This window comes from Octodon degus, unplaced genomic scaffold (assembly GCF_000260255.1).
Source record: "Octodon degus isolate 3935 unplaced genomic scaffold, OctDeg1.0 scaffold00131, whole genome shotgun sequence".
NCBI lineage: Eukaryota > Metazoa > Chordata > Mammalia > Rodentia > Octodontidae > Octodon > Octodon degus.
This window is the reverse complement of record NW_004524707.1, coordinates 7,644,897-7,660,711: the sequence shown is the minus strand read 5'-3', so window position 1 is coordinate 7,660,711 and position 15,815 is coordinate 7,644,897. Positions and strand designations below refer to the sequence as shown.

General features: G+C 44.7%; 1 protein-coding gene and 1 pseudogene across 1 annotated transcript; one reads left to right on the top strand and one right to left on the bottom strand.

Annotated features, from left to right (window-relative positions):
- Nucleotides 1-1,555: 1,555 nt before the first annotated feature.
- On the top strand, nucleotides 1,556-3,734 carry Mixl1 (Mix paired-like homeobox). The gene is made up of 2 exons (XM_023701186.1): nucleotides 1,556-1,804; nucleotides 3,201-3,734. Exons 1-2 carry the CDS (start codon nucleotides 1,556-1,558, stop codon nucleotides 3,567-3,569), a joined length of 618 nt encoding a protein of 205 aa, XP_023556954.1. The 3' UTR covers nucleotides 3,570-3,734.
- Nucleotides 3,735-4,778: 1,044 nt separating this feature from the next.
- On the bottom strand, nucleotides 4,779-12,558 carry LOC101561979 (annotated as a pseudogene).
- Between the last annotated feature and the right edge of the window lie 3,257 nt (nucleotides 12,559-15,815).

The following is a 15,815-nucleotide window of genomic DNA, read 5'->3' as shown; positions in this document are numbered from 1 at the left end:
ACACATGCATGGTTTTAAAATATAACAATAAAGCAGTACTGAATTTTTTCTTTTCCAACATCTCCCTCGCAGTTCCAAGCCTGATTTTCACTAAAAGAATCCTCACCAAAATTATTTTAGGCATCTGCAGACACATTCCGGTAAGAAATTTACAGCAAAAGGAAGAACTGAGGCCGAGTTTGATCCCCGACACAGAGAGATGGCAGGCCAAAACCTTGTTTGATACAGATTCTAAGACAACACAGATGCTGGGGAGAGGTGAGAGGACAGTCCAGGGTAGCAGGGATCCTAGCCAGGGCAGGAGGCTCTCCCTTGCCGCAGAGGAACCTTGGCAGACGAAGCCCAAGCTGGTTTCAGCCTCCTACTTGGTGGCAGGGAGTTCAGTGGGGCCACGGGAGTCACAGCTGCGGCCCAGTGTGGCTTTGGCCTTTGTCCTGATTTGGTTTATTTCCTGGTCTGTAAAATCTGGCCAGGAATACCTACTTCCTAAGAAGGCATATAAAACACATTCTAGCAGAATCCTGAATTTTTTTTTTTTTTTTTTTTTTTTTTTGCGGAACCCGGGATTGAACTCAGGCCCTTGTGCTTTCCAAGAAAGCGATTATTCCACTGAGCCATCTCCCCGGCCCCTGAATTTTGTTTTGAGGTAACAAACCATAGAGTGAATTGGTGTTGCTGGTACAACCCTATGATTTCCCAGAACTCTGGGAGGCTGAGTCTGGAGGATCACAAGTTCAAACCCAGCCTGCACAATTTAAGAATTTAGGGAGAACTGACTCAGTAAAACAAAATTAAGAGACAAAGTGAAAGCTGGGCTTGCATGTAGCTCAGTGGTAGAGAGCGCATTTAGAATTTCTGGGGTTAGAACCCCAGTACAGTAAGGATGGGGAGGATTAAACCAGCAGGGAAAGCAGGTGTGACCCCTGTCTCAGACATTCTGGGCCCCAGATCCCCCAACGACCTCCCAGAGACTTTAAGGAGGACCGAAGGGAATAAGCCAGGTGTGCGGGTCGCCTGGGTGGCCTGGAAGTCCTGGAAGCCAGGGCCTCAGCCAGGGTCGGCGGCGCTCCTCTGCCTGCCTCCTGCGGTCCCGGGAGATCATGGATCTCGGCAGAGCGCGGCTCTGGGCCGGTGCTGACACCTGGATCCATATGCACTCGAGGTGAGGGATTAGGATCCCGCGTCCACACTCGCCACCTCTGCGACACAGCGGCCTCGCCGGGTCGCGGCGAAAGGACAAGGGGCGGAGGACTCGGCCTTGTCCCTGGTCTCCCGTCTGCGGGTCGGGTGCGGCTGCGGGCGGCGACTGACCCTGGCGGGGGTCCGGCACACAGCAGGGCGGTCGCTACACCCTGCGCGACGCTGGGGTCCGCCCGCTCCGAGGGCCCCCGCGCGGGATGTGGATTGGGGACGCGGCCGGAGTTCGCGCCTCCCTGCCCCCGCGGAAGCGGCCGGGCCAGCGTCTGGCGGGGCGGCGGAGGCGAGGTTCGGTCTCCCCTCTGAGCGCCGTCGCCCAGGCCTATAAGAGCGGCGCGTCCAGGCGCGGGTCCAAGCCATGGCTGCGCCCGTGTCCCCGCCACTGGGGCTTTTGGATGGCGCCTCGCACCCTGCGCCAGTGCCCCGTGCGCCCCCGGAGCCCCCCAGGGACGCAGCCCCACCGGCGTCGCAGCGCCGCAAGCGAACGTCGTTCAGCGCCGAGCAGTTGCGCCTGCTGGAGCTAGTCTTCCGCCAGACCGCGTACCCCGACATCCGGCTGCGCGAGCGCCTGGCGGTGCGCACGAGGCTGCCCGAGGCGCGCATCCAGGTGAGTCGGCTGGCTGGGTCCTGCGAGCCGCAGCGGGGCGGGCCCAGAAGGTCGGGGCTCCGTCGGTGAGGCGGCCCTTACGAAGGACCGGCGGGGGGCCCTCGGGGGCCCCAAGGAGCGAACCCCCAGGGAAGAGCGTGGTGGAGGGCTTTAACTCTTCATCTTTTCCTACCGAGGAAGAAAACTTCGGGTCGCGCGGGCTGGCGTGCTGGCCCTCTCCGAGCCCCGTACTCTGACTTTGGCTATTTAGTCACTTAGCGAGATCCTGCCTGTAATTTTAAAAAAGGGCTGGGGACGTAGCTCAGCGCAAAAGTCTTGCATTCAATCCGCAGCACAGACGAGTGGAGGAGACACTGTGGCGGGAAGTGCAGCTGGAGCCTCAGCCCGGGTTCAGGGTTGGGGAAGGCAGCTGGGTGGGGATGGCATAGCGTTACTCGTGGGCTCTTCCCTTCGAAGGTGTTTTTCTTGGGGGATTAGAGTTCAGAAAGTTACAGCGACGCCTTAAGTATCTGGAACTTTTGTCGTAGTTTGAAAAACTGAGTGTAAAGTGCTTGCATTGTTTGAAATCATTTATTTCAGAACTCTGGGTTGATGGCAAGGAGCGTGGACTCCCATGGATGTGGGGGCGCCCTGAGCAGGGTACCTTCAGTTCCTGGGGGGAAGTAGTCCAGAAACTGTGCACTGCAGTGAAGTTGCCTGAGCACAAATTCTGCCTGTGGATTTGACAAGGGAGCACAGGCACTTTCAAAACCCTGTTCTAGATAGCTGTGTGTGTGGTATTGGGATTGAACTCAGGACCTTCATACTGAACTACATTCCCAGCTTATCTGATTGCTTATTTTTTATTTTGAGACAGACTCTCACTAAGTCACTATGTATTCCAGACTTGGTTCCAACGTGTGATCCTCTTGCCTGAGCCTCCCAAATGCTGAGATTACATGCATGCACTGTGACACCAACTCCTATCATTTCGCCCCAAGGACTTCTATTTCTGTGACTAGTTTCTTTTTTTCATAGAGGTGCCCCTATGTGAAGTATAGGCAGAATCGGGTATTCTTTCAGTTTTGCACTGGGACTGAGACCCAGAAAGCCAGGTTCTCTGACTTCTAACCACTTCTTTGAGGGCTTTCTCAAAACCAAAACGTTCTCAATAGGGAGCCAGGGAATGTTCAGCTGGAACTAATTCTCTTCCTCCTCCTGCTCATTATTATTGTTATTAGTATTATTTACTATTTTGATTTTTGAGACAGGGTCTCATTATGTACCCCAGGCTGGCCTTGAACTCAGAGTGGTCCTCCTACCCCAGCCTCCTCTGTGCTGGGATCACAGGCATGCACTAGTTTTGAATTATGAATAAGAACACCTAAGGTAAAGCTGTCTTTTTCTCCTCTTCCAGGTGTGGTTCCAGAACAGGCGTGCCAAGTCCCGGCGACAGAGTGGGAAATCCTTTGAGTCTGCAGTCAGGAGAGAGCTTTTCCTCCACCCCTCAGCTCCTGGGGCTGAGGCAAAGTGTTTGAAGCCACCGCTGCCACCACCACCACCACCACCACCACCACTACCACCACTACCACCACCACCACCACCACAGCCACCCCCGCAGGCACACCTGAACTGTCTGCCTCACCCTAGTTGGGCTACAGGGGGCAGCTCTGACTGTTGCTCCCAAGCCCAGAATGTTGAATCCTATTCTGCCCTCACTGAAGATGTGGGCTCAAAGCTGGACTCATGGGAGGAGCATATCTTTTCCACCTTTGGTAACTTTTGAGAATTCTGAGAGGATTGGGGAAAAGCTCAGGAACAGCTGGGAGACACTAGAGCACTGGCCCATCTAGCTTGCCTGTCAACAGGCCCCTGTAGAGCTTGGTGACAGTGGACAGCCCTTTCTTATCACAGAAGCTTCCTCTTCTTACACCAGTGACTCTTCATGGCCACCTCCTCCTACCCTGGACTCTGGCAGTCCCTTGGGCCTCTGTTGTCTCCAGCTTTGAACACTAAATGTGGTCTGTTTCCCATGCTCACTTACTAAAAAACCTACTATGATTTTTGGACTGGTTGTTCAGAGCTTGTGATTTTCTTTACAAGGACCCTTCAGCTTGACTCAGGGTCTCTTTGTGCCTGACAGTGGCACCTTTTCACAATACCACTAAGGATGATACCTTAAACTCCCTCTAACCCATGTCCTCTACCCTATCTTTGTCACCGAGAGTTCTTTCATTTGTATTTAAGTATTTTTAATGTTTACTAGTGGATGTTTGCAGTACATAGCGATTGCATTCATCATGGAGTCTGTGCAAGGACATGAAGTTCTTTTTATTTCACCTCCTCTCCATCCCCTTCTTGTTTTTTCAAAATGAGTTATTTTTAAATAGACAAGTAAAAATTGTATATATTTACAGTATACAACATGATGTGTTGATTGGAAAATGGATAAATTGAGCAACTTAATGTCTGTATGACTTCATAGACATTGTGAATCTAAAGTCTACTATCTTAACCCTTTTCAAGTGTGTAATAGATTAACTATAGTTGTGATGTGCAACAAATCTCTTGAATATTTTCTCCTAACTGGAATTCTATATGCTTGGGCCAGTGTCTCCCCAGTCCCTTGCACTTTTTCATTTGGCCTGTCACCTTTGCACTCAGTTGTGACACACTCCAGATTATCTGAAGAGCCCCCTACCCCAGATATCACTTTAACTGATTTACTCTTTTTTTTTTTTTTTTAAATAAGACATGGTTTGTTTATTCATGTAAATCTAAAAGGCTGGCTCAGTTTTTTAGCACACGAGAAAATGCCTACAGGCCATGGGAATGATGAATAAGTGGTACAGTAATAACACCATGACAACTGACAGCATTGTATGACCAGGAGACTTGTGTTCTAATTCAATCCTCATTTTGGATTCTTCAGGAACTCTGATGAAGAACAACATGGTGAAAAACTGGGGCATTCTTCTTTAGTAATTTTTATTTTTTAAAAAAAATGCCTGGAGCTGTGTCCTCCTTTTCCTTGGCGGAGACCAGCCGCTGACTTCCTTCCTGCCCCAGCTTTCCAGGAGGTTATTAGGTGAGGTTTTGCCCTGATGGTTTTGCCCCGGCATTTCTGGGGCTTCTCTTCCTTGTGCACCTTCACATGCTGCCTCAGATGAGAGCTTTGGCTGAAGCACTTGCCACACTCATTGCACTCGTAGGGTTTCTCCCCAGTGTGGGAGCTCTGATGCTGAATAAGGTGGGAGCTCTGGCTGAAACACCGGCCACACTCATCACACTGGTAGGGCTTTTCCAGTATGGATTCTCTGGTGCTGAATGAGATTTGAACTCTGTTTACATTTCTCTCCCCACTCATCACATTTATAAGTCTTTTCCCCAGTATGGATGTGATGATGCTGAATGAGATTAGAGCTCTGGAAGAAACTTTCCACAATCAGCACATTTATGGGATTTCTTTCCAGTATGGATCTTCTGGTGTTGAAAAAGAGTGAAACTCTGACTGGAACTCTTTTCACATTCGGCACATTTGTAGGGTTTCCTCATCTAAGATTCTTCTCAGCCTGCTCAAACCGGAGTCAAAGCGATGGTTACTCCCCATTTATATCATTGTCGGACTGTCTTACGCTTGCTCTTGTTCTCATAGGCCTTTCCTTGGCTTGAGTCCTGAGAAATTCTCCCTTTATGCTTTGCTAGCCTTATAATGAAAAGCTGAATGTATGTGTCAGACAGTCTACTGTTTTCTAAACTAAAGTCTCATTTCCTAGAGCTAGCAAGGTCAGTATTTTCTCTCTCCCACCACCACCCGAGCCAGACCTTTAACTGATTTACTCTTCAGAAATCTGTAGCAGCCTAGATGGAGTTGCTGTCAGATCATCAGAACATCCAGATAGCAGATGTCATCTTTAACCCACAGGACAAGTGTTTTGAATCTCAGCGTTCCCCGTGTGCAGGGTATCCTTGTCGCAAAGCTATTTCTTCCTTTGGTATCAAACTAACACCTTTGTCTTTCAGATCACTTGAGACCCCCTCTGCAGCCTGAGCTTTGTGTCTGTTACTTTGGCCAGTCAACATCCCTTAGCACTTCATCCCCAGTACACAGACAGAAATAGTGGTATCATCAAATACAGTTTTTGGCCAGCAATAAGTGTGTCATCAGGTTGCAGCTTTTGAGAACTTTACCTTCATTAGAAGCATATCTTTGCTTGTCTAAAATTTAGTAACATTTCTAAGTGTTTTCATTTTGGTAGGTTGCTTTTTCCCAATTTAAAATTCTTAGTCGTTATAAATGATTTGCTAAATTGGGTGTGGTGGCACATGCCTATAATCCCAGCACTCTGTGGTTACTTATATAGTGACTCAAGGAGACCATCTAAAACTAAGGAATTAAAGAAGAGCTAGGGATGTATGCAACTCAGTGCAGATGTCCCAGATTCAGCCCCAACACCACCAAAATAAATTTAATTAGCCTAAGCTCAATTACAATATCAAGATCAATTATATTGATCTATTCAGATTTGGGGACAGGAAAACTTGGGTCTTCAGAGGTGAAGATTCTTTCTGAACTTTGCCCATCCCCATACCCAGTACTGGGTGAAGGGCAGTGCCCTCACTGGATGGGCAAGCCTCTGCCCAGAGCTGAGGGTGAAAAGCTTGCAGACTCCTGGGAAGCCAGGGTTAGGGCCTGAACTACCCTTTTCTTGGTGAGGCTGAACCAGGCACTGAGTTTTGATATTGCACAAATCCTAATTTTCATAGAGTTTGTACTTTTCAGAGGAGCAAAGCCACCATTAAAAGCAACCAAGAAACATGCATTCTCCAGGCTTTTGTAGTAAATTGCATCTCCAAACTCCAAAAACAGACTAAAGCCAAAGTACAGTGATAAACATGAACTAGCATAGTGCTTGCCATTCTCAAGCACCGTGCTCGGGGCTTGCCAGATAGCTGTTGTTTAACACAACTTTTTTTTTTTTTTTTTTTTTTTTTTTTTTTTTTGTGGTGCTGGGGATTGAACCCAGGCCCTTGCCCTTGCCAGGGAAGTGTTTATTCCACTGAGCCATCTCCCCGGCCCCTTTTAAACAACTGAGCTAATAGGCAGGCCCCCTCAGTTGTTTAAAGTGCCACAGAGGGAAAAAAAAAAGTGCCACGGAGCAAATGCAGTCAGACACACAGGACTTAGGTTCGATTCCTAAGCACTGTGCTCAGGGCCCAGCACAGAGTGGCCATGAGGTCTCAGAGTCAATGTCACACTGGCATTTGTGGTGTGGTCACATGAAATGACACGGGCATTCACTAGGTTGAAAATTACCTCACCTTCAAGCCTACTGTCCTCTAAGAATCATATTGAAAAGTACATGGTATGGCTAGTTTATTGATTATATCACTGAATATATATTATATTCTATTTTCTCAAATAAACAAATAAAAAACTACAAATATTTAAATCCTGTTGTCACATTGTTGGTAGTGTACTGAAGGTAGAACCTGAGGCCTTCCTAGGTGTAGCCGGGCCTCCACTCTGAGCTGCCACCCCAACCTCTTTACATTTTTAAAATATTTATTTATTTTACTTATTTATTATTATTATTATTATTTATTTTTTTTTTTTTTTTTGCGGAACTGGGGATTGAACTCAGGCCCTTGCACTTGCCAGGGAAACACTTATTCCACTGAGCCATCTCCCTGGCCCTCCCTTTCCATTTTTGAAGAATGATTTTGCTAAACTGCTGAGCTTAAACTTCTAGTCCTTCTGCCTCAGCCTTCCAAGTAGCTGGGGTTACAGACACAAGCTACTGTGTCCAGCTCTGTTGTCACATTTTTAATTTTTAAAAGTTGTGTCTCCTTTAAGAAAAGAACTAGGGTGGAAACCTTTCCAGTTCCCAGAGTCTAAACTGCTAAATGAGTGCGAGGCATTGCAGATCTGATCCTTGCACCTCTCTGTCAGAGACTACTCTCATTTTTAATACAAAATTTTATTTTTTTGCTTTTAAAATCCATGACAAAAGTTTCATTTATACACATAGTTATTAAAAGTGTTTATCCCAGGGGGCCAGGGAGATGGCTCAGTAGAATAAGTTGCTTGCCTGGCAAATGCAAGGGCCTGAGTTCAATCTCCGGTTCCACCAAAAAAAAAAAAAAAAAAAAAAAAAAAATTGTTTAGCCCATCTATTTTAATATACTGTGCAGTAAAAAAAGATTAATAGAGTTAAATACAGCAGATCAGTAAAGTACATTATGTTTGCAAACCTTTTTTTTTTTTTTTGGCCAGGCAAGCACTTATTCTACTGGGCTATCTCCCCAGCCCTACAAAACTTTTTTAAAGTGACCTGTAAAGAAACTTGTTCCGGGGGCCTGCCCCTTAGCTCAGTTCTTTAAGTGGCTGCTTCAACAAAGCAGTCAAGCTCAGGTTGATGTGGTTCGATCCCCACAACTCAAGCCAGCCAAACCTGCCCTAAAGGCATTTGGAGCAAAAAAAAAAAAAATAAAACTTGTTCCAAGTCATAATGTGCTGAGAAAAGATTACATTAACACTTCTATATGCTTCAGTGCAAATGTTTTCTTTAAGCTGTTCTGGGAACTTTTTTTTTTTTTTTGGCGGAACCGGGGATTGAACTCAGGCCCTTGCGCTTGCCAGGGAAGCACTTATTCCACTGAGCCATATCCCTGGCCTTTTTGAGACTGGATCTCACTACATAGTCCAGGCTGGCCTTGAACTCACTACATAGCACAGGGTAGTCTCAGACTTGTGGCATCTTCTTGTTTTAGTCCACTAGATGCGGTGATTTTAGCCATTCACCATCAACCCAGCTTCTAGTAATACCCTTTATTTTGGGAATAATAATAATTATTTTAAGGGGCCGGAGAGATGGCTCAATGGAATAAGCGCTTCCCTGGCAAGCGCAAGGACCTGAGTTCAATCCCCGGTTCCACAAAAAAAAAAAAAAAAAAAAAAATTATTTCATGTATTTAGTAGAGGGTCTAAGGGGTCTCACTACACAGATCAGACTTGTAGTGATCCTTCCTGTTTTTCAGCCTCCCAAGCATTGGGATTATGCGGCACCATGCCCAGTCCCAATTGCGGTCTCAGTGGGACTGGTAGGGTGCATCGGGGAGATCGAACCCAGTCCCTGTGTCTGCCTAAACAGGTGCTTTAATCTGCCGAGCTATCTGGCTGGCCCTTATTGTCTTTCTATGTGAGCTACTGAGTATCTGTCTAGCAAGGAGTACACTTCATTTAGTTGCCTATGGAATTGTTCATTATCTCCAATTGCAAGTTTAGAGCAGCATTCTTTGAAGTCATTTACAGTATCTCCTCTGACACTTTCTGAATCAAATAGATCTGAGCAGATGTCAGGGGTGCTCTTGGACAACTGCCTCCACTGGCACTGTTTCCAGCTGCTCCAGCAGTGGCAGAATATGCGGTCTTTGGATTGGAAGTTGAGGATCCACTGGCTCAAGAGTTCATCGGCCAACTGGGCTTTAATTTCTTTTCTGGCTTTTCAAATTTCTCAGGATTTCTTTTTTGGTTAGATGATGGAGAGGTATTTGGATTTTCAGTCCCTGACCAGAGGGGTCTTTAGGTTCCTGTTTTCCCAGATGTGTTTTTCTTAGACTCAGCTCTCAGATCTTTGTTTTCATTATCGTCTTTCCCTGGAGGCTCTGGCCTATCGTGCTACTGCAGTGCTAAGGAGTTTAGGGAGTTCTCAGAGGAAACGTGGAGCTCAGCTGTGGTGGGCAAGGCCTCTCCTGTACCACAGACTCACCTCTGCTAGATGAGAACCACTTCCTGCCTCATCAAAGCTGGAGAACTCCATGGACCAGCCAGATAGATCAGCAGACTAAAGCACCTGCTTAGGTAGAAGCAGGGATTGGGTTTGATCCCCAGCGTGCTATGCTGGCCCCGCCTCTGGGGTGCATTGAGATGATGATTGAGACTGGGCATGGTGGCACAAGCCTGTGATTCCAGTGCTTTGGAGGCTGAACGCAGGAGAATCACTACAAGTCCAATATGTGTAGTGAGACCCTGTAGACCCTGTACTTAAAAAAAAAAAAAGAAAAAGCTGGAGAAATCCTATTTTCCATTGTTTTTCTTTAGGTAAAGTATCTGTTTATGCTTTAAAGTAGGGCTGCTTTAGGGCTGAGGAGATAGCTCAGGAGAATAAGCGCCTGCCTGGCAAGTGCAGGGTCCTGAGTTCAATCCCTGGTAGTGCAAATAAATACTTAAATTAAAAAAAAAAAAAAAGGTAAAAAGGTACGGCTGCTTTGATCTGCTGCTTTCCCCTCAGGAGTGTCCCAGGCTGTCCTATGCCCAGAATAAGAGCTACTTTCCAGCAGCTCCAGAGTTTGGAGCTGTACTTGTATGGCTCACATGAACAGTTTATTTGTTCACAGCTGTAGCCATAATCGAACAGCCTTTACTTAAACTTAGCAAAAAGAGTGGAGCCATAAAAGGCTCTGCTCTGCATAGATGTCTTGAGAGCACTGCTGGTTTTAATGGGTAATTCCAACATCCTTAAATCGCCTTTTCCACAGGAAGATCTGGCAGCTGAGGTGGTTCCATCAGGCATGAAACAGTTGGCACTTCTTTACTGTTGTTACAGAAGTGTCAGCCACTCATGTTTTCACTGGCTTCTGACTTAAAGTGTCATAGAAGATGATTCTTCTGTCCAAGCCTATGGTTAAAAATAGCAGTTCATTAGCAGGACAAAGAGCCTGAAGCTTGAAGTGAAACTTCCTCTCAGAGGTATAGTATAAATTCTGACTATTCGGATCCCAGACAGTTACTATTCTGTTATCTCAAATGCTGCTCAGTAATTATTTCTTTTCTTTCTCTTTTCTTTCCCTTTCTTTCTTTTCTTTCTTTCTTTCTTTCTTTCTTTCTTTCTTTCTTTCTTTCTTTCTTTCTTTCTTTCTTTCTTTCTTTCTTTCTTTCTTTTTCAGAAAACTCAGGCCCTTGCGTTTGCCAGGAAAGCGCTTTATTCCACTGAGTCATCTCCCCGGCCCCTCAGTGATGATTTTTAAAACAGAGAGCTCTCCAACTATCAAAAGGGTACTGCCATAGCATTTCAGTTACTTTCTTGGCACTAGGACACACTACCTGATACCCACAGCTGAAAGCAGGAGAGTTCTTTTGGCGCATGTTTCAGAAGTTCCAGTCCTTGTGTGTTTGGTTGGCTCCAGGTGACAACAGCACAGTGGCAGGTCTGGCGGAAGCAAGCTGCTCTCCTCATGGTGACCAGGAAGCAGAGTGAAGAGAAGAGCTGGCGGGGGAGGGGTGGGCAGTGATGCTCCCACTGACTCTCCTGTTCCCACAAAAGCCCACCTCCTAGCAACCAGTCAGCTGTAGCGTCCCATAATCCAGTCACCTTACAAAAGCCTCGCCTCTAAGCACAGGAAGCCTTAGGGGACATCAAGATCAAAACCATACAACATAACCAAAAGGGGCACTAGATATATTAGTGGTTACATTGTGTAAAATGATGTCACCAAGATCCAAAAGCAGAGTAGCAATTATTCCAACTCTGTTACACAAATGACATCATCATGATGATCCTTGGTCTTCAATCCTAAATCCACAGATGTGGCATTTAAATTAATACATACCTGCTTTTGCCCTTCAGCTAGCTCCAAAAGTGGAACAGGCTTGCTGTTGGCACCTGAAACAATGTCTTGTCATCACTGGAAGAGGCTGCTATAGAATGTTATTACTCCTGCTCCAACACAAGGATGCCATGTTGTGACATACACTGGTTAAATGTATCTAGGAATGTCACAGGTGAAGCAACCATGTTTTACTATTATTTCCCACTGAAGCAAATCCAAGGTTTTCTTGTATGACACCACTTGTCTTTCAAGCTCTGAGCATAATGAAGGGAACAGCATTGCAGCAGACCCTCCAAGGGGGCTGTCAGCCACAGGCACCAGCCACTGTGGCCCAGGCAGGACCAGAAACAGCAGCTAAGGAGACAGTTCAATGCCACGCTGGCTGTGCCAAACGCAGCTTCCCTTCACAGAATGTGCTTTTCCCCTTGCAGAGGAGCTCAACTGGGGCTGCTTGATGAGAGTGGGACTCAGGGGCTGAAGTTGAGAGAAAGGGCAAACTTTCTGGGAACACCATAATCCAGAGCAACTGCAAACCTACCCTTACCAGCCTGTGCCACCTCTCATGGCTTGAGTTGGGCTCAGTGGCCCTAAGCAGTGGCCAGAGGGTGACAGTGGGTGAGGACACTGCTCAGGACAAGAGCTCTGACCCTTGGGAACCTCACAGTGGCAGCACAACAGGGAGCTACAGTGGGGCCTGCTTCGCCTCTTACACATTAAAAAAATTCATTTTGTGAGTAGTGGCTCACTCACACAGCATGCAAAGGCAGAGAAGGCCAGGACTCAGGCATAGAGTAACCCATACAGTGTCTTCCTGTAAGGGACTCGCTTGTTAGTGCTAATACTATGACAGGATTTTTCTTTTGGTGGGGAGGTACCGGAGATTGAACTCAGGACCCTGTGCTTGCCAGGTAAGCACTTATTCTACTGAGCTATCTCCCTGGCCCCTGTATGACAGGTTTAAAAGCAGCTCCTAAATCAAATTTTTTACATGTAAGTGATTTTTGGAGGTGCAAATACATAGTCTTATCTTTCAATCATGGAAGACCATACTGCTCTTTTCTTACCTTTACTTGTTCATTCATCATACAAACATTTACTTGGTGCTTATGAACTGGCACTTCATCAGGGCTGGAAACAGTAAAGCCTAGAACAGTGCTGGCCATGGTGCTACATGCCCATCATGTAATGTACTGCTCTGGGAAGCTGGGGAGGTTCCCAAGTCCAAATCTTGCCTGAGCAATTCAATGAGACTATCTCTCAAAATAAAAAAAAATAAAAGTGGGCTGGGGAAGTAATTAAGTGTGAAGGTCCTGGATTTGGGTTCAACTGTCAGTGCCACAAAAAACAAAACAAATGACCACAAAACCAGAGATAGCTCCTCCCCTCATATATTATAAAAGATCGCTCCAAGAAAGCAAAGCTGCAAATGTGACCTGGACCAAGGCAGAAGACCAGACATTACTGGAGAGCAGGAGCAGATGGAAAAACATGTGGAGGCTGGGCTGCACAGCTTCAAGGGCCTGTCAAGGCTCTGGATGTGACTGGAACCACAGGCATTAAGAGACACAGACGTTGGGCCAGGGAGATGGCTCAGTAGAATAAGCGCTTCCCTGGCAAACACAAGGGCCTGAGTTCAATCCCTGGTTACACCAAAAAAGAAAAACAAAAAAACAGATGTTTATAGACAGGGCAGAGAATGACTATCTGCATTTGAGGAACATGGCACTGGCTTGTTTTGGAGAGTACAGAGCAGACATAGATAAGCTGGAGACTCAGAAGTTCCACACTGACAACGGAGGGAGCTGTGGGTGTGGTAATGAAAACAGACAGGAATAGCTTCTGAGAAAACTTAATAGTAGGCAAATACATGTGTACATTCTCAATGGCAACAGGTGAGTATGACTATTGGAGCCAGCTCTATGATTCACAGCTACACCTATGCAAGTAAACACCAGCATGTACCTGCAACTTACAACACTGGTTATTTTGATTTCCTTATAAAACCTTTTTATTTTATAAATTGTGTAATGTTGGATTTTAACCAGTAATCTGGTTCAAGTTGTGCAAATAAACAAAAAATATGAAAACAGTGTTATCAATCTTTTTAAAAATACATCTAACAATTGTACTTTTTGCCCTGAACTGATGGGAGAGACATGCCTAATACACCTGCAGAAGTTCAGCACTGTGCAGTAATGTTTTTTTTCTTGCTCCTTCATTTTCCTTCAGCAAGCTCATATGCTTGACCTTGCTGGGGTACTTCATCTAGAGCACCTAAAGCGTGTATAGCATTGGCGGCAGTGGTTGGATCAATGCATGGCTCACTTAAGATGACTGCCTTTAATTTATTTCAATAGAAACAGCACTGACGTATATTCTTATGCACACTTTCTTCTGTCACCAGGTGTGGTGTTGCACACCTGTAATCCCAGCACTTGGAAGTTTGAGGCAGGAGGATCACCATTAGTTCAAGCCAGCCCAAACTGCATAGTGATCCAGTTTCCAAAAAAATCAAAACAGGGCTGGGGAGATGGCTCAAGAGAATAAGCGCTTCCCTGGCAAGCACAAGGGCCTGAGTTCAATCCCCGGTTCCGCCAAAAAAACAAAAACCCAAACTATGGCTGGCCAGATAGCTCAGAAGACTAAAGCGCCTGCTTAGGCAGAGTGCAGCAGCTGGGGTTCAATCACCAGCGTCCTGTGCTGGCTCTGCCTCCAGGGCCTACTGAGACAGCGATTGATATTGGGTGTGGTGGTGCATGCCTGTAATCCCAGCACTTGGGAGGCTGAAAACAGGAGAATCACTGAGTCTGATCTGTGTAATGAGACCCTGTACTAAATGCATTAAACAAACAAAACAAATAAGCATCAAAAGACAAATAGTGCTTAACAAGGGCTTGAGTTCAATCCACAGTTCTGCCAAAAAAAAAAAAAAAGGAAAGGAAAGGAAGAAAAAGCCATCTCAGAGGGAGAGGGAAAAAAACTTGGTAATTAATCTGTATTGTTCTCCCTAAACAACTGGATAGAAATTTAAGTTCTTCATACCTTTTTCAATAAAAAGAATACCTATCACTTGTGTAAATAAAAATGTACATAATGTTCATTTTCATAGATCAATTTATTTAGAATTACAAATATTAAGAATAAAAGATTTATGCATTTCTTATTAACATAAAAGTTTAGCTAAATATAAACTTTGCACTAAAGTTTTGCAGTGGCACAATACCAACGAAGAGTACAGAAGCATTTTAAAACTATACAAAAATTTCAAATGGAAAATAATCTTATTTCAGTTTTATTATACATTAACTAACATATAAAAAGTCTCATTTTATGAGACATCTAAAAGAATCAAAACCACATCTATAGCTATATCTTAAACTCCAAATTTGAAAACAAGTTATTATATTTTGACTTTATAATATTCTCTATTAAATCAAAGAAAATTCAAAATACATACTTTTTGTTTTGTTTTGTTTTACAAGATTAACATTTTAGGCAGGTTTTCCTTAAAAAACAAAACAAAACAAAAAAACCCCCAAACAACCAAAAAAGAAATCTTTTTTCTGCAATTTACAACACTGGTTATTTTGCTTTCCTTATAAAACCTTTTTATTTATAAATTGTGTAATGTTGGATTTTAACCAGTAATCTGGTTCAAGTTGTGCAAATAAACAAAAAATATGAAAATAGTGTGTTATCAGTCTTTTTTTAAATACATCTAACAATCGCACTTTTTGCCCTGAACTGATGGGAGACATGCCAAATCCACCTGCAGAAGTTCAGCACTGTGCAGTAATGTTTTTTTTCCTGCTCCTTCATTTTCCTTCAACAAACAATGCTTTTCTTATAAATTATGATAAATTAAAATATTTATTATTATAAAATGCTTTACAGAACCATGTCACGCTGCAAGTATATGTCACATACACTTCTAAAGTCCACATTTCCATCCATACTCCAGTGGCTTCCTTAAACTAGAGCTCCCCATGCCACCTGACTCCATCTCCTACACACTGTAGTGGCGATGGGCTAGCTCCACCAGAGCAGTCTTTTTCCAGGTGGAGTCTCCACATTCACCACTATGCATAAAAAAAAGGCCCTGTTTCTTCATGTTCTCTGTTGCAGTAGTTGTTTCCATGTTTTAGGTGGAATTCATGCACATTAAAAAAAGGCAAACATATTTTTCCATGAAATTATTTTATATTTAGACATTTTAAGTTTAAAAATACTTGCCCATAAACATATGTAACATAGGCGATTCTACTGCATATGAACAACAGAAAAGAAATAAATATATTCTGGTCAGCAATGCTGGTTTAAGAAGCAGTACAGTATATTAAATGCCTTATTTGGAGATTTAAATTTTCCTTGTTTCCCAGCAGTTAGGTTATTTGGTGTTGGGAGCCTATACAAAGGAAAA

Excerpts from the sequence above, each read along its gene's own strand:
- Mixl1 (XM_023701186.1), top strand. The coding sequence starts at position 1,556 with ATGGCTGCGCCCGTGTCCCCGCCACTGGGGCTTTTGGATGGCGCCTCG. Across the intron at positions 1,805-3,200 it reads TGCCCGAGGCGCGCATCCAG|GTGTGGTTCCAGAACAGGCG; the intron begins GTGAGTCGGCTG and ends CTCCTCTTCCAG.